The 19,063-nt window shown below is 32.7% G+C and overlaps 2 protein-coding genes and 1 pseudogene across 18 annotated transcripts in view; 1 reads left to right on the top strand and 2 right to left on the bottom strand.

Annotated features, from left to right (window-relative positions):
• LOC145297383 (nuclear receptor-binding protein-like) overlaps positions 1-17,623 on the bottom strand; it is a 164,965-nt gene extending 147,342 nt beyond the window's left edge. For 14 of the 16 annotated variants that reach the window (XM_080143341.1, XM_080143345.1, XM_080143337.1 and 11 more), the window contains exon 1: positions 17,217-17,621. In XM_080143341.1, the coding sequence (XP_079999467.1) occupies positions 17,217-17,342 (126 nt within the window). In that variant the 5' untranslated portion in view covers positions 17,343-17,621. Of the gene's footprint in view, positions 1-17,216 lie in introns of all 16 variants that reach the window. The other 2 variants (XM_080143385.1, XM_080143365.1) reach the window with 1 other exon arrangement.
• Positions 8,712-8,878, bottom strand: LOC145243464 (U2 spliceosomal RNA; annotated as a pseudogene).
• An 833-nt stretch (positions 17,624-18,456) lies between the features above and the next one.
• The window catches only part of LOC145297325 (protein phosphatase 1G-like), a 34,369-nt gene continuing 33,762 nt past the window's right edge, over positions 18,457-19,063 (top strand). Inside the window, exon 1 of one of the 2 annotated variants that reach the window (XM_080143334.1) lies at positions 18,457-18,710. In XM_080143334.1, the coding sequence (XP_079999460.1) occupies positions 18,600-18,710 (111 nt within the window). In that variant the 5' untranslated portion in view covers positions 18,457-18,599. The remainder of the gene's footprint in view (positions 18,711-19,063) is intronic. The other variant, XM_080143335.1, reaches the window with a different exon arrangement.

Here is a 19,063-nt window from a genome sequence, read left to right as displayed (position 1 = left end):
GGCTTGGTGTCTTGTCTGGAGCCATTTTAATAAAAAAAAACGCTAATCTTAGCATGGATCGTTAAAACCAACTTCTATAATCTTCTTTGTAACAATGAAAACGATTCACATGAAAAGAAAAAGCCTAAATGTACTTTGGTTACCTACATCGTTGAGTGTAGGTTGGATAAAGTTAGTGTCCAAGTGAAGAAAGTTAGGAAGTCAGCTGCCAGTTTTCTTCAAACTAGTGTAGAATAGTTTTGCTCGGTTGTGTAATGGACTGTCAAAAGAGAAGATACTGAGGTCTTTCTTGGCCAGAGAAAACTCTGCTGTTGAAAGTGCTGAAGTAGTTTCTCAGGAGATGGATGAAATTAATTCGCCTTGGAGATTGATTGGCTATCATGCAACCCAACCATCTCACAGGACTGTTCTCCACATAAACGAATAAATATTAATATTTATAATTTCTATAAACATTGTTTCTGAATTTTTGATATGAGGAGTGTGTGTATATATATATATATATATATATATATATATCAGGGCTCTACATTGCGAGTTAAACAGTCGCATTTACAAGTGATTTTTCAAAGTGGCAACTAGAAATAATGAAACGCTCATCTTTTGGTGATTGTATTTCTTTCACTGACAATCTTCCAAAGCTCACTACTGAGTGAAAAATATCTTTCAACTTTCGTTTTTTTTGTTTTTTTTTTAATGAAACGAAAAGTTAAATTATCTAAACAATAAAAGTTTAATAGAACAATATACTTTCTTTTTTTTTTTAACAAAGGCTGTTTAAAAATACATCTGAAGAAATTATAATGTTTATACCTTCAAGTATCAACATAAAATTTGTTGTATATTTAGAATTACACTTATTAAAAAAAAAGAAAAAAAAAGAAAAATGTCGAACATGTCATATTCTAAAAATCATGTGGGTTTGGCTAGTAACGTTTCTATTTGGCAAGGAAACGAAAATATTTAATTGTCAAAGGTCAACTAAAAGATAAATTTGTCCATAGAGCCCGTATATATGTATATACATATATTTGAATTCTTTGGACTACTGTTATCATCTTGAGTGTTATTTTTGCAAGGACTCGTGGCATAGTGAGTAAAGCACTCAGTAAAATTCAGTTGTCAGTTACATTCTTCTAGAGGTTGAAAGTTCCATTCTCAGTGCAAGCGACACACAAAAGTGTGAATTACTTAGGATTTCTACCCATGGTTATAGGTAGGAGGAAAACAGTGAGCAGAAAGAGAGTTCCACAAACTTGCAGTTCTTAGAAAGAAGCTACTGGAATAAACTGCATTACAATGAGGTATCAAAACAGTCAATTGATGGAGGCCAACGAGTCAAACGAAGCAAGGAATAGATCAAATAATTCTGAAGAACACATGCCATAATAGTATTTATAAAAAAAAAAAAAAAAAAATGAGACTAGCAACATTACATCTAATAGAGAGACTGAGGCCAATCAAATCAAATATATTTCTGCACTTTATCAAGAATCCTGAAATGGGACAGAGATTCACAAGCTCAAATATGACAACAATACTCCATATATGGTCTGATAGTAGATTTGTAGAAATAAGAAATAGGTGTAAGATAGTGTTTAGAGCGACAGAGAGAACCAATTTTATGAGAAGCAGAAAGAGCAATAGATCTTATATATTAACTTCATAATAGATTTGATAAGACCAAGATGTTTAAAAGTCAATTTCTCATTGAGAGTAGAACCATCCATAAAAATCTCAAAAAAAGAGACATGCCTACAATTGAAGGCAAGCGCCAAGTCTTAAGAGGATTAAAGAAAACAAGCTACTTCTTACCCTAATCCATAAATGAACGCAGGTCAGCTTCGAGATCAGCTGTATATTTCAACTGATCCAAGGGAGATGGGTGAAAAGCAATACCACAATATGTGTTAGGACTCAGGGTTGGGTTTTTAATCTCCAAAGAATCAGATTCTCTGAATACTGAAAGACTTTAAAATAAGGCAGAGTCAGACATGTTTAAATTCTAGGAATCAGAGTTGGAATGGAAGACTTTTTTTTTTTAGACTTTCCAATTCCATAATTCTACTTAAAACGATGTTTTAGTAAGAAAAATAATGTCTTAAAGAAAGACTAATCATATATGCTAAAGTCTATCCAAATAAAAAAGATGGCCAATATAAATGGCTCTAGAAGGGAGATGTCCAAGTTTAATACTTTTATTAAAAACCTTTCTTGAAAATAAAGGTGGGAGTTAAATAATAGCATTATTAAGCTGCAATAACTTGTATGTGATTAAAAACAAAAAAGTTACCACTTCAATTCATTCATATGTCAACCACATTTCTTTTCCCCGGTTCATGTATTTTGTCTAGATGGTTAAATTTGATATAACTTACTCGGTTTAATTTTTTTTTTTTTTTTTTTTTACTAAAACATGATATATAAAAATAAGTAGCTTGGGAACAATGAAGCTTTGCCAAAACCCATTTCAATGAATATAATAAATGGCCAATCATTCAGAATTAACCTCGTTTTTATGAGCAACACAAAAGAGTTCCAACTTTTTTCTTTTCTAATTAAAGTATTATTTTTAATCGTTCTATATTGAAAGAAAGAGACCAAGGTCATAGTTATATTTTTGTGTTTGCACAGGTGTCTGCAGTGGTTGCATTGTTTCTAGCAACAGTTTAAAATGAAGTCAATCTTAAAAGATTACAAACGACAATAAAAAGCACAAATTTATGAATGAAAAGATTCAAATGCTTATTAGATTTTTTATACAACTTATAAGTGTACAAAAAAAAAAAAATTATTGTTGCTGTTGCTAGATAAAGATGTAATTTCTACTTTTACAATAAAGCTACAAGTTGATCGACATATTTTAAGAAATAATAAGACTTACCCAGCGACTATATATTTGTATTTAATACTTTATTGGGTAGTGATTCATAGTAGTTATGGCACCAGAATCATGAGATGTACTTCTGCTAATAAACTTTTTTAACTATACCACTGTTTGTCTTGATTGTTATTGATCTGCAAGACGACAACCCATGCTTTACTAGTTATGCTATGACATCTATAATATAAATCTCACCTGTCTGTTTAAATATATGTATGCATGTTTGCATGTCTGCCTAAAACTTTCAACAGAGGCAACGGATTTTCATGAGATTGGTATCATTTTGAAGCTCAACCCTTCAGACGACAAATATCGAAAAATTGGCCAAAAACATTAATTCCTTCACCTGGGCACTTTTCTACAGAGAGAGATCGCTTTTTTTCGCCAATATTTTCGAAAGTCATCCCTTCTTTTCAATTGACTAGTCTTCGCCACTTCCAGTTTAGCGATGGACGCAACAGCAAAAACGTCACTTTTTTTCACATTCTTTTCCTCCTTTGCGGTACAGATTCGAGCCTGCCTGCCTACTACCACATTTTTTTTTTTTTTTTGCTCAACACACACTTCCAAACACCCGGGCACCCCGGCTAGTATGTTATAAATGACATCTAGAATGTGAACTTAAAATAGACAATACTTCTTTAATGAAAACTAGGCTGGAAGAATATCACTATTTGTATAAACAAGTCGAAACAAGGCACAGAGTACATACAATTTCATATTATACTAGTTCAGGAAAGAGAAGCATTCCCCCCCCCCATAAGGGTAAAAACATTTTCTGATTGAGAAGATAAAAAATAATAAAAGGTTGATCTGTTCTTAACCAGAAAATTATGAAATTGAATCATGTGACCATAGCCTCGTTTTTACTTGTCTATGAAAACGATGACTATACTTTATTTTCAAGTTTCATATGTACAATGAAACTTGATATAACTTGGTGCTTTTAATATTTTGTTTAACTAAATTATGGTTTAAGTAAAATTAGGTTGTTTGGGAGTAATGTCAAAATACCCATTTCATTTACATACTTTATGTGGCTGAAATAAGGGTTAACGATATCTACGCATATATTATAATTATTTTTATATCTATATACACTAGTGTTTCATGCTTTTGCAATCATCAGTGCAGGCAGTGATGATTGTTGCTGGTTAAAAGATTCAAACCTTGCCACAAAGTCACCTCTGACTTCATTAGCAAGGAACAGGCCTTAATAAGATAAATGGTGACTCCCTTGTAAAAAAAAAGAAAAGTTATCCTCGGGCCACCATCAACTGCCACAATATAAATATATATGTGTGTGTGTGTGTGTGTGTGTGTGTGTGTGTGTGTGTGTGTGTGTGTGAGAGAGCATGTGTGTATGCATATGAGTATAATGTAGATAATAGACATAAGTTTAACATGCAAAGTTAGAGTTCTGTCAGGTTTTTTTTGTTTTTCGTTTTTATGGAAATCACCCCAGACAAGGCAAGAAGCAACTTTATGTAAGGAGCTTTAAAAAAAAAAAAAAAAATACTTCAAGGTTAAAAACTAGCTAAAGATGAGTGCACGATGAATAGATTCTGACCCAGAAAAAAAAATAAAAACAATTCTTCCCCCTTTGTCAGAAACATTGCTTGTGGAATGTGAGGACAAAGAGGATACTGCATCACTTTCACTAATACCTCTGCAAAAAGTATGAATCTATATATCTTCCCTCCAGTTAGAATTAAATAGTAGAGTAGACCAAGCTCTCAAGCCTTCATTGTGCTACTAGTTCTAGGAGATGGAGAATTCCAACAGTAGTACTATATCAATACTTATAATAATACATAATACTTATATCAGCATTTTTTCAAATAAGAGAATTTTTTTCTCGTTGGACTCCAGAAATGTTGCTTCAGGAGATGCAGGCACCATTACAAAGAATATTTAGCAAGTTTCGAAAGGTGATCATCTTGATTTATATATATATATATATATATATATATATACACACACACACAATGGTAGGGCTACTCCCCATCTGTGATCCTAATATCTATAAATCACACACACAAAAAAAAATAAAATAAAATAAATAAATAAAATAGTAAAATCAAATAATCTACAAACTATTGTCATTTGAAATGTTTAAGCTTATTTGGGGGCAAAAATCAATGCAAAAATATTTATATGTGGATGAGGCTTGAACTCACAACCACTGTCTTTAATATGGTGCGCTAACTGATTGAGCCATGGAGCCAATTAAGGAAATGACCACGTTATTAAGTACATAATCATAACAGCCGACTATTGCTTGCTTTTACCTCTTATTTAGTTTTCTGAAAGTCATTGCTTTTGAGATGAGGATTGATAATTTTATCGTTTGGATTCTTTGAACTATTGTTCTCATTTTGAGTGTTATTTTCACAACATTTCGGTTGATGTAACCTCCAACCTTCTTCAGGTGTCTCTTGTCAAACTCAAGAATCAGCATGGAATTTTGGACAGAATCTTTTATTTTATTTACACAAGCAGCATGCTTTTTTTCTGTCAGCCATGACTGGGTAGAAATAATAAATAATTTACAATTGTATTACACTGAGGATTAAACTTTCAACCTCCAGAAGCATGTAACTTACAACTGAATTTTGCCACATATTTTATCCACTGTTAAGGGGCCCATTAAATAAAGAGTTTTATTCAGAATTCTGCACAGATTCCGAGTTTAACAGAAAGATTTCTCGAGTTCAACAAGTCACAGGTCAAAAACACTTAATACTCAATGATTTGTGAAAAAAATTTTTTAATGAAAAAGTTATAATCATTAGAATGGAACTCAGGTTTAACGTTTTTTGCCTTTTCACATTTTTTCTTCTATGAAATCAGTCTTCTCAACAATAGTAGACGTAACAGCCATTAAGTAAACACATTTTATAAAAGTATTAGATAGTGTCATAAACATGCAAATTAAATAAAGAATTTCATTCTAATCCATTTTACATAAATTATGTGGGGGGGGGGGGTTGGGGGGGGGCGGATATTAACCATTTTGTACTAACATATAACATATATACATATATATATATACCCAAAACCTCTGGCCTTGATGGAGGGGAGATTAAAACTTGCTGCTATGGTTTCAAATGATAGGAAATAAATATCTCCCCTGTTTTGGAAAGGACAATGATCAAAATATTGGTAAAGGTGCAGTATCTTTCCACCAACAAAAAAATCCTTTAAAATTATCACTATTAAAGGTTTTAAAGGGTACTGAAAATGAAAACGGTTAAGATCCCAGGAAACGAGTAGTTTCCAAGATATGAAAAGATTATAAATGAACACCCACTTTATGGCCAACTTTTTTTGGGGGGGACTTATTTTTTTATTTTTAACGGGTGGTGTTTATTTGGTGAGTGTAGTCTGGTAGACCAACACAAAAGCTACCTTAAAAAACTTGCTTTCGATAGGTTTTTGGGTGTGCTAAAAATGAATATCGCATTTAAATTTTCCACAAGTAAGTATTTTCCCAGGTATTAAGCAATGTAATTCTATATTTTATAAGTGGTGGTTATTGTTGTACATGCAAGCATATACATATTTTTGCTTAATATGCAGAAAATTTAAATGCAATATTTATTTTCAGCACACCTGAAAACCTAAAGAAAACAAGTTTTTTAAGGTAGGTTTTGTGTTGGTCTACCAGGCCATAATAAACATCCCTTAATTTGGCGGCCAAAAAGCAGGTGCTTATTTTAAATTAAATTAATATAGAAAAGTGATCCCCCACTTTTTGAAACAATGTGCGACTTCAAGGGCAAATGTCAGATAGCCCACTACACAATTCAGGTCATTAGCTTTCCAACGAACCTTCGTTTCTGATCATAGTTGCCGAGATTTTGAACTTAAAAAAAGTGGCCAAGAAAAGGTAGTATAGCTATATATAGATATATCTATGCTGGTAGACAAATTGAATATAGAAATGCTCATATCTTTGGTTCTATGGGACAAAACTATATGAAATTTTGCAGGCTTTTTGGAGGTTATAATACTATTCTATGGTTAAAATTTTAGGACAATTCATAAAAAAAATAGTCCATGTCTGCCACTCTGATTTAATTGCTGCCCAAAGGGTGGAGTTTCCTGCTACTATACATATATCATCGTCATCACCTTTGTTCAGTCTCAAACGACAATAGATACCTCTTGTAAGGATAGCTGCACATATAATTACGAGACAAGGGTTGCGCAATCTCTAACCACGCTTCTCCTAAATCAGCACTGTTTTAGTCCAGTAGCAAGGAGAAGTCCAGGATAACTGGAAACAATGCCAAGATAAGCATGTCGGTTTGATTATATATATATTTTAACAAATAACATGCTTGTCAGTTATATGGTTAAAGCAGGATTCTTTAAAAATCAGAAAATTGAGCATCAACACCATTATTTTTTCTGTTATTTACGCAGTCAGCACAAAAATCAGGTGTCAGCTTTTTTTTTTAAGTATGTTGTTGACTGAAAAAAAAAATATGGAGAAAAAGTTAACTAAAAATACTGACTGCTTAGTTACATAATGAAAGATTAATTATTAAAAATACAAAAAACTATGCAAGTTTTTAAAGTTAAAACGTTCATTGCAGAGATATTTTTAAAAACAAATATTTTACAGACATTTTTAAAGGCTGTTGTCACATGAAAACATAAAATAAGGGTGGGGTGCTTGTGTATGTTTTCAGCGTCTCAAACTCTTTTCAAAAAACGTCATTTCACATGACTGTTCATGTGCGTGTTGATTTTGCTTTTCTTTTTCATGTATATATTTATGTGCGCATATATATATATATATATATATATATATAAGCTCTATTTCCTTTTCGGTTTTATTGAGCTTTTACATCTGGTTGAGATTACTTGTAAATATTAACTCTTTAATATTTATAATATATTTTAAGTTTACCATTTTGATTACCTTGGTAAACTTATTGTAATTTTTATTTCTTATATATATATATATATATATATATATATATATATATATATATGCACATACATACTAGCAGTGAGACCCAACGTTGCCCAGAATTAAACGATCAACAAATGTTTCACCCTTCTATATTTTAATGGTCATCGAAATCAGGTAAACCGCTCATTTTTTTTAAAATCAAATTGAATGATTGCCTACTCTAATTATGTACCCATTGCGGTGCACTGGGAGGAAGCTTCCCATGTCTCCCCACAGTTATTTAGTCCACAATACATTGTAGTCTACATTGTACTGTAGAGAACTTATTTTTTAATTTAAAAAATTTTTTTTATATATAATGGCTTGAATTAAATTTTAAAATGTAAACAGTCAAGTATCATGCTTTAATTATGCTTTAAACAGAAACATTCATTTCTAACACATCCCTGTCATATCAAAGAACCGATTGTTGATTTTATATGCCAGACCTTTCTGTCTGTATAGTAATAAAACTTTTCATATGCATCTGTGATGTTAAGCTGTATAAAGTGTTTACTTTGGTCAAAATTCCCTGTAACTCCTTTCAGCAAATTTTTTCAATTATCAATACTTATCAAAGACATTCCGATACAAAACCTACCTAAGAACACTGCCAGCTACATAAAGTACATTTGTGTGAAATTAAAAAAAAAAAAAAAAAGACCCAGCCATTGCAGAGTCTATAATGAACAAACTAACAAAGTTCCTTTTATATAATCGTAATATATATGTATACTCCTATAAAAAAATTTTTTGTGTGTGTGTATGGATATCTGTATTAAAAACCCTTTTTTCTATTTACTTAGGTATTTATTTGCTTCCACACGAAAGCAAATGTTACACAAGGTCGTTTTTAATGTGGGAGGAAAGCCAGCTCCCCTAAATCAAGGGCAAAAAGGGAGCACTGGCAGTATAAAAAAATAGTAAATGTCTCTGTATGAAGGTTTCCCCTACATTGACCAAGAACTTAAGTGAAGCATCAGAACAGATACTACACTTTGATCTTGGCCCAAAGGCAAAGAACAAAAAACAAAAAGCAAGCCCTTTTTCTATTTATTTAAAAATAAAAAATACAACTTTGTTATACATGGGTCGTGGAATAGCATTTATCTGCAAAAAATCTAGCTAATTTGCTTATTCTTTTAAACATTCATTTTACTTGATTCCCTATTAGTTTTTCGGTTTTCTTATGAGATGATCATCTTTAGTTAACTATTACCTGTAATTATATTCATGCAGATATTCTACATGATTTATGCTTGCGTAAAAAGGTTATAGTAAACACAAACCTCTTTCTATATGTGTGTGTGTGTGCGCGCGTATATATTTGTTTAAAAAATTTTGCCTACCAAACTCCTGTCAGTTTTTGGTCTACAGACATGAAACTTAATATATAGGGTATTCAAACCCATGCAAAACTTTATATTTGGATTTTAGCTGTGGAAAATCAGTGCGAAAGTGTGAAAATTTAAAAACTGGAATTTACCAAGTGATGGTCGAATGGTGGCATTATGAATACGAATGCATAAAGTAATAGCTATTCATTCATGTTTTAATTTTTAGCCCTTGCAGCAAACATGTCTTCATAACTCAGGCATTAATGTCAAAGGAAAAAGTAAATCGTAAGCTAAACATTTTGGTTTCAATTCTTGGTGGTAGCCCACAAATCATTTTTTTAAAACTTTTTAAATCATTACTATATATTGAGTTCAATATAATATAATACTAAATACGAAATATGCATTAATCAAGATATCACATTGGATACTCTACAACACCTAGGGCATGGGAACCTCTGGGAAGAAGGGCCCAGTAAAGATGATGTTTTCCTCCCAAGTTTTTCCTCTGCGATCCTTCTTCTGTTGGTCTCGAAAGCCGCAATACCTCACTTCGACAAAACCCTCCAACTGTCCTCATCTTTGGCCCTGCCTTCCCCGTCTTTCTCTAGAATATCAACTGTGCACAGCTGATCCGTGTAACATTTATGTGACATGACTTTGTCACATTTGCCCTGACACAATTCGCCATAGAATGCAATTCTCAGCAGTCTCATGTCCTCCATTCGAGACAAGTGTCCCAGTCAGAAGTATGGCCTCAATGCTGATGACATACACTCTCTGCAGGACTTCACTGCTGGTAATGTAGTCCTGCCACTTGATTCCATAATCGAACGGAGAGATCATTGGTGGAAACGTTCCAGAAGCTGCACCTCTTTCTAGTACAGAACCCAGGCCTTCAATCAATAAAAAGAGAGTGGTGACCACTACCGGGTTGTAGGCTCCAATCCCCATACATTTCTGAAAGCGACTAAACGAGCTGTTGCCCTTTACTAGTTGATTGTCCACTGGTGAAAGGAAGCAGCTCCTTATAAAGATTGATGTCTACAAAGTGTTTGTGCATGCTTGTTTTAGAGCTATATTTGTTTATGTGTGTTTTATGACAGGTTAGAATTTATCTCCCTCCCATCGTGGGAAGATGTGACAATGTTGGAGCATGGGGGATTGAAAGACAGCACACAAAAATGCCTGAGCAACACTTTAAGCATTCTCTGATAGGGGTGCTTAGCAATATAGTGACTCCCTTTTCGAAGAGAGAATGTAAAGTCTGGGAGGGTGGACCTCCTAGAACTGCACAGAACCATACCTCAGTTCAACAGTTGAAAGATCATTATCTACTCAAAAATGATCCAACCTATTCTAGACTGATTGTCAAGGACGCATCCTCAAATTTAAATGAACAAAGCCTACTCCGGCATATGTTTGTGTAAGCATCCCCCCCCCCGGAGACATTTCATTGTTGAATTACTTCTCCTTTCTAGATAATGATAGATTATTTGGAATCCTGACAAAACATCTTCCAACAGATATGTATTATAATACATAATATTATAATATTTATTAATATTAACATTTTATATGAAAAAAAAGTGCAACAATGTGAACAATTTTTCCTTTTATTTAATAAATGTGTAATATGTATTTTTTGTAATTGTTAAGTTGACTTTCTTTTTTATGTGAAACATTCTTAAAAGTAAATAAACATTTTTTCACAGAAATGTATCATTCTTACGCCCAAGTACTTATAATAATACTAATACAAATACTACTACTAATAATCGAAACCCTAGAGGAAGATCTTCAGTCTGTAGTGGTATGGGGTCATAAATGGATGGTAACATTCAACGCTGCCAAGACAAAGCTAGTTTCCTTTAATAATTACATGAAACCTTACCAACCACCAATAGCTATGGCTAGAGATATTTTACCTGAGAGCACTTCGTTCAAGCTCCTTGGCTTAACGTTCATAGGAAACAGGAGTTGGAATAGATACATTAAGATCATTGCTAAGGCTGCTGCAAGGAAGGTGGGCTCCCTCTATCATGCTAGGAAGTTACTTACGCCTGAAAGTATCCGGTACGTCTACAAAGCCACCATTCGCCCACATATGGAGTACTGCTGTCACATTTGGGCTGGTGCATCTGCTACTTATCTCTCACTCCTGGACAAGATCCAAAAGAGAGTCGCCAACTTAATAGGTCCTGAATTGTCATCTAAATTTAAGCCCCTGTCCCACCGATGAAATGTTGCATCCCTCTGCCTGTTTTACAAGTATTTTAATGGTGGATGCTCTGACGAACTACAAGCACTTGTACCCCCTTGACGAAAATACCCCTGACAAACCCGACAAGCAGCGAAGTCCCACCCCTACACAGTTGAGATCCCTAGATGTAAGAAAGCCTTTTACTCTAATAGCTTCTTCCCTAGAACGGCAGGACTTTGGAATTCTCTTCCAGTTTCCTGCTTCCCCAACTGTACTGACATGCAGAAGTTCAAGTGTAATGTGAACAGACATCTTGCTGCTAAACTCCCTACATAGTACCCCTGCAACTTAGGTCCCTGATAGTAGCCCCCTACATCAAAGTAGTAATATGCCTTGTTTGGGGTGAAAATGTAATAAAAAAATTTTTAAAAAAATAAAAAAAAAATTAGTCTAAGAATGTGATAAATTTCTTCTGTTAAAATATCTGTTGGAAGATGTTTCGTTGTGGACACCAAATCATCTATCACCATCCTGAAAACAAGGGAAGTAATGCAATAATGAAATGTCTCGTGGGAATATGCCGGAATGCCTTTGTGTGTCCATATATACAAAATTTTTATGCAAGTACATTTGAGTTATCTTCAAGTTTAGTTCAGCATTCCTGTATTGACAAAGGTTTTGTCAGATGGGCAGTGAATACCGTAAAAAAAAAAAAAAAAAAAACCCTCCCAAGTTTTTCCCCAATAAATAAAAACTATTTTTTATAAGGTTCGATTAAAAAATAAAAAACACCTTATTTATTAGGTTATGTGCATTTTAATGGCTGACTCAGTAGGAGACATGGTTTTGAACGCAGTCTAATATTTTTTTAAATTTTCAATTATTTTTTGGTTGCGTTTGAAAGATTATAGCCTAAAGTTAATCTCACAAAGAAAAAAGTGTGTGAAATAAATACATGGAAAAATCTTATCGCAAATATGAAAAACCCTACAGTTTACGTAAAATATGCATTATGAAAAAGATCATGTTTATATTTTTCCGGCAAGATAAATATAAATTTTCTGGAATTATTTCCACGTAAAATTTCCAGTTAAAGTCTAAAGATAATTAATTACTAAAATAAATGTACTTAACTTTTGCTAAAAAAAAGTAATAATTATAATGCCAAATAAAACATGGCGTCAAAATTCAAAAAAGTAGGGAAGCATATAAAAACTTCTACAGACATATCTAAAATGATATCAAGTGGTTGGAGGGAGAGGGACAAAACTGACTAGTTTTCTGTTTTTTTTTTTTTCTTTTTTGCTTAGTGAACGTTTGTATAATTTTTGCCATTTTTTAATTTAATTATTTTTGTGTGTTCCTGCTTTTAAATTTTTTTCAATTTTATTTTATTTTTCAAGATTATATAAAAATCATGCTTCTCATTCAGATCAGCCTAGGTGTTTTTTGTTTAAACAAAATACATTTTCACTAAGATTCAAATAAAAATAAAGGGTTCATTATATTCCGTGAAAAATTCCATGTATTTTTAACGTTTGATTTGACAATTAAGTGAAGGATTTAATTCTTTTTTCATATGCGATATATAATTTGTTGCCTTCATAACCCCCGCAGTTATTAAGCAACAATGAGGCTGACCAGTACCAGATGGATGACAATTTTGGGAATGCTAGGCGCTGTATGTGTTGGAGACAACTCTTGCATCTAGTATCACGCTTGGTCTACCATAGTTGAGTTAATATCAAGTAACAACAAAGTGCCAAAAATAAATTGTATTTTTAGCAAAATGTGCAGTTATTTATCGATTTTTTTTCTTTTTGGTATTGATTCTTCAAAGCATTTCCTATTTAATGGTATATTAGCAATATTGGGCTTACTAAAAGAAAATTATTAATTTATTTTTCAAAGATTCAAAAGTAGTGTTTTTCGTAAAAATAATAAAAATATATATATATTTGGGGGGGGGCGTTTTTTCTAATCTGAAAGATAACATTCAACGAATTTCACACTTCAAAACACAAAAGATGAAAAATAAAACACATTCAAAATTTATATTTTCAACCTTAAAATCTGATACGTGCGCAGTTTTTTTTTTTTTTTTTTTTTTTTTGTTTGTTTTATCTACAATCCTCACCCTCTCCACCCTAAAATATATTGTTCAGTTTCCGCTGATTATTTTAAGCATATTTGTACTCACAAATAAAGAAGGAGGGGTTGTAGGCAAAATATATATATATCGATTATAAAAAAAAATTAAAAAAAAAAAAAAAGAAAAATGTACACCATTATAACGTTCGGTAAAATTTTACTTTAAGGCCCGTCTCACATTCGTATAGAAAATATATTTTTTGTAGATTTCTGCATGCTAAAAACGAATCTGCTAACCGTTTCTGTTGCAGAGAAATAGTTTTCATGGTATGAAGAAATTACTTTTTTAAAAAGTGAATGATTACTTTTCCATCTAAATTTAACTTAAAATGAGCACCCACTTTCTGGCCACCTAGTGTGGGAGGCATTTTTTGTTTGTTTATTGGTTAAAAGGTTTTTTGTTTTTTTTCCTGATTTCATCTTTCAATAAAGACACGAGGAAATTAAAAAATAAAGAAAAATTTGTATACAGATACATGTAATTCCTTATGTTATCAGTGGTGACCATTTCTGTACGTGTAAGCGCGCCTATTTGCTACAAACAAGTAGTTTTCCGGATATTAAGCAATGTAATTCCTTATGTTATCAGTGGTGACCATTTCTATACACGCAACACTCAGTGCGCATATTTTTGCCGCAAACAAGTAGTTTTCAAGATATTAAGCCATGTAATATGTTATCAGTGGCGGCCATTTCTGTACACGCAAGCACGCGCATATTTTTGACTAGATAATCGGTGAAAATTTCGTATTGATTGGATAATTGATTTTTGGTAGATTATTAAAGAGACACCCGTCAAAAAATGCTTACTCCCTCCTTTCGTTTTGGTCGTGCCTCTGCCTCACCGTCCAGCCAGCCGACAAAGCCTTTGAACTTTAAGATAACCGGTAACATCCAAACATTTAAACTAACTTCTTTTCTCATAATATTTCTCAGTACTATGATTCCAGTTAGGAGCCAACTGGACCCATGAAAAAGAATTTCAAAAACTACTTGGTAAATATACCCGGTGAACCAAGTGCAAGAGGAATTCATAAAATTGCATTTAAAGGGACAGTCAGAATCTTAAAAAGATCTCTCGGCTGGAATACCAGAGTTAGCGGGTGAACGTTTGGACTCCAGAAGGATGCTCCATGCCCAGTTCGAACAAATTGATAAAGAAAATTCAAAAGATATACTTAAATCGAAAAATCACTAAAGCGCGAGTTTATTGCGAGACAAACAATTCTGTGTAGATCTTTAAAAAACAATTTGTTTTGTTAAATATATTATGAGGAATCTTTCCAAGATAAAATCTATTGAGAAATATACACATTTTGTATTGAGCAATATATACTTTAAATAATTATGTAAACATTATGTAAAGTTATCCAATATGGACCAAATTGACGGCCATTTTGGATAACTTGTTTACATATTTAAAGTATGCATTTCCCTTTCTCTAAAGATTGGATCGCAAAAAGATTTTTCATACAATAATATGTAACAAAAACAAGACAAAAAAATGTCAAGCCTACACAGAATTTTTTCCTCGCAATTAACTCATGCTCACATGCTGTGATTTAGCGACTTACTTTGTCCTTCGGAGATATGATCAAAAGGTACTTTTGCCACCGTGCTGAAATAATAACGTTATTATTTTGAAAGCCATTCTTAACATTGTAATTATTCTCTAATTTCACCCAAGACGACGCGTTTTCTTTTCTTCTATACATTTCAAGTTTTGAGTACTTATGCAGAATACGGACCGTACTATATTTTCGATTGGATTTTCTGGCATTTTATAAACAATAAAACGAAAATGTGGAGGAAAGACCTATATAACAATGTTTTTATCAGTATTTTGTTTAATTTTCGAGTATTAAGCGATTATCGAAATTACAAAGATGATAGTCTCAAAGTTTTGTTCTCACGTAAAACTCGGCACTACCTGTGTTTCAAAGAAAATAAACGCTTCAAAATAAGTCAAAACTAAAGGTAGGTAGAAGACGCAGTGACGCACACGACACACGAGTGAGTGAGGCTGCTGAGGCTCCCATAGCGAAATACGCCTCGGCTCCGATGTTGTACGCACAGCGGGTTCGAGAGAGCGTTCATTATTCTGAACAGAAATAAATTTTGACGTGTATATGGCTTTTTTAATTTTTTTTTTTTTTTTTTTTTGGCTTGAACTTTGCGCTTTTTTAATTATTTTATGTTTTTGGCGGGAGGGGGGTATTTTTTTTTTTTTTGACCAGAGATTCTTAACATCGAGACGAGAGGGTGTTGTGTCGTTGTGACACTGTTTGTGTATACATATTTTGTACTTTCACCTAAAAACAGATATCGTAAAACTTTAATTACACTTGAAAATACTATTTAAAAAAAATAGTACGGATCAATAAGTGCAGTGGCTGCAGTGCACTGCCACTGCAGTCACTACTGACTGCACTTAACACCAAATAAAATTTCACTGTTTTATGAGAAAAAACACCGACGACATTCCGTGACACGATAAAGGTTTTTGTTTATTTTTGTTTATCGCCACAAGTGCTAATCTGGACTTGCACCAATTTTCCTTTTAATAATTACCTATAACTATAATCTCTGACCGAAAAGCAGGTGCTAATGCAGAGAGTGATCCGGATCCGCGGTATTTTTTAAATCGTATTTCCACGTTAAATTAAAGTTTTATGTTTTTTTTATTCAATTGTAAGGTTAAAGTACAGAATAGGTACAAAACACCCTCCCCATGTTAAGAATTTCAGCACGGCACACTCTCTGCATAAGTACCAAAAAAAAAAAAATAAATAAAAAAATAATCCGAAAAGCGCAAAGTACAAGCCAAAAAAAAAAAAAAAAAACAAGGCCACACACGCCAAAATTCTTTCCTTTTCAGAATAATGAACGCTCCCTCGAACGCGCTGCCTGCCGCTACGTACAACATCGGAGCCAATGTGTATTTCGCTACGGGGGCCTCCCGGCCTCACTCGTGTACGTCAGCCAGAGTAACATTAATTAATAACATTCATTTGCTACTAGTCATTCGTTTTGTTGTCTATACTCCAAAATGCCCAGATTTTCAAATCGAATTCAATTTTTGCGGTATTAATTGTTAGATTAAATTACAGAATACTTATAGAACGCCCTCCCTCCGCATGTTCAGAATGGGTTTCTAAATAACGTTATTTCAGCACGGTCCACATTGTTGTTTTTTTTTTTGTTTTGTTTTGTTTTTCTAATATTAAAGTTAGCAAATCAAAATACTAAATGTTCTTAAAAAAATGATATTAAACATATTTTTAATCGTTGTAGGTTAAATTGTAACGCAATCTTAAAAAGTACAAATTGAGCACTCGTACATAGAATGACGTCTTTCCAAAAACAGAATTTGGGACGCTGAAACCATACATAACTAAAAATACTAATTGACTTTCTTTTTTTTTTTTTTTTTTTTTTTTTTAATAATTAGAAATAATTTATTTTAAAGCAATACAAATTCTGAAGTTTAATTGCTTGCAATATTTTACAAATAAGTATTTCAAAGATATTTTAAGGCTATCGTCGCATAAAAACATGACATCAAGGTAGTGATTAGAAAAACGTCCATCACAAGAGTATTTCGGAATCAGCCGTGACAAGGAGGGGGTATTTTTTTTTTTAAGCAATAACGCTGACTTAACAAATGATACGCACCTCTTCTCTACGCTTCTGCCATCTTCCACAAGGACTTTCTTCTAAAACTTCGCTTAAATCGTCGGATTCATCGCCGCTATCTGTTTTTAAATCCGGTCGAATTTCAGCCTCTCCATCGGCCATCATCAACAACAAAAAAAAGAATATTCACTCGACTTCCAAGTGAACGTTGTTTGTTTTTACTTTAAGTTATAGACCCCTCAATTTTCGATATTTTTTATAGGTACTAGGATTTGAGATGCTTAGTCTTTTATGCTAAATATATGCTTTCACACCGATTAATATAATTTTTCTTGCAACTCCTTTTACATATTACACACACGCAACTAAAAAAAAAATGGGCGTCGTGGTTCAGAACTCGAGTCAAAATGCGTCATACAAGGGGAGATAATACCGGAAGTAGTTACAAAATAAAAACATGGCAGGGAGGTAAATAATTTACTTGACAAATAAAAAAAATGCATTTAAAAATATATTTTAATCATTAAGGTAATTCAGAAGAACTAACGACTCAAATTTCGCAGCAATAGTGGCAGATAAAAAAAGATTCTATTTTTTATATAAAAAACACAAAAATAATCAACATATTTCGTAAAATAATATATTTTGTTTATCCTCAGGTTCCGCGTGTTTTTTTACTTCCGATTTCTGCTGATTGCTTTGCTTTACGATGAATGTCTTGGAAAATCCCTTCTGATTACCAGTTTTTAAATAAGCTAACCACTTTGGTGATTGTTTTTCCCCCGTCAGAATAATAGAATATTTTAAAACTAGTAAACGTTAATCAGAAGGGACCTTTTCTGGGCATTCATCATAAAGTAAAACGGTCAGCATAAACCGGAAGTCAAAGTAACACGCGGAATTTGGGGATAGCCATTTTTTTTTATTATTATTAAAAGTAAATCCAAAATAGTTAAACAATAACATTTTATTTATTTATTGTATGCAAAAAATAATTATGCGAATTATGCGAAAGAATAAGGCGAATTTTTATCAAACACTGTTTGCTGCGGATTTCGAGTCGTCTGTTCCTCTGTGTCATCATTATTTGTTAGAAAATAAACAAAAAAAATTAACAAATACTTTATCAGGCTCATATAAAATATATATATATATATATATATATATATATATATATATATATATATATATATATATATATATATATATATGATTTTTATTAAAATTAATTTTCTTTCAAAATTCAAAATATGCTATTCACGTTCGGTGCTGGGCTAATGTCACGTGGTAGGGGGACGGACTATCTGAAACCGCGAAATAGAATGCACGTGTATACGTCGTTGTAGTTTTTTTTGTTGTTATTGTCCATATCGTTTCTCAACTAAGGTACTTTTTTTTTTCCTATAACAACCGATCGCGGCTATGGGAGTCTATCTATCATCTCCGATTACCGAAAAGTTTTCAGATGATGGTCAAGGAAGAAACTTCAGCTATGGTGCATCCTCCATGCAAGGATGGAGGCTAACACAGGAGGTTGGTAGCCATCTTTCGTTGTCACACACAAAAACTCCATAAACAGATATACTTCCTCTGTTTTTTTTTTTCTTATACACTATCATTTATTCACACGAATTGTCCATCTCTTAACATATCTGTCAGTGTATACTTTTAATTTGAGTGCCTATTAAGTATTTTAAATTGTATAATTTATTAAAGTTTGTACACGCATTGGATTTTATGCCTGCCTTACAACGAGAGCTGTAGTCGCACTTCTATTATACACTCGTAATTCCAAATTGGAAACAGTTTACTTTTAATGAAATTGGTGTATATATATTCACACAATATATCTATATGATATTATGGCTTACAATACGCAATTACCA

The sequence above is a fragment of the Euprymna scolopes genome, chromosome 2 (assembly GCF_053919585.1).
Source record: "Euprymna scolopes isolate OS-2025 chromosome 2, ASM5391958v1, whole genome shotgun sequence".
Lineage (NCBI taxonomy): Eukaryota > Metazoa > Mollusca > Cephalopoda > Sepiida > Sepiolidae > Euprymna > Euprymna scolopes.
Note: the sequence above shows the minus strand (reverse complement) of the source record. Positions and strands in the feature narration are given on the sequence as shown.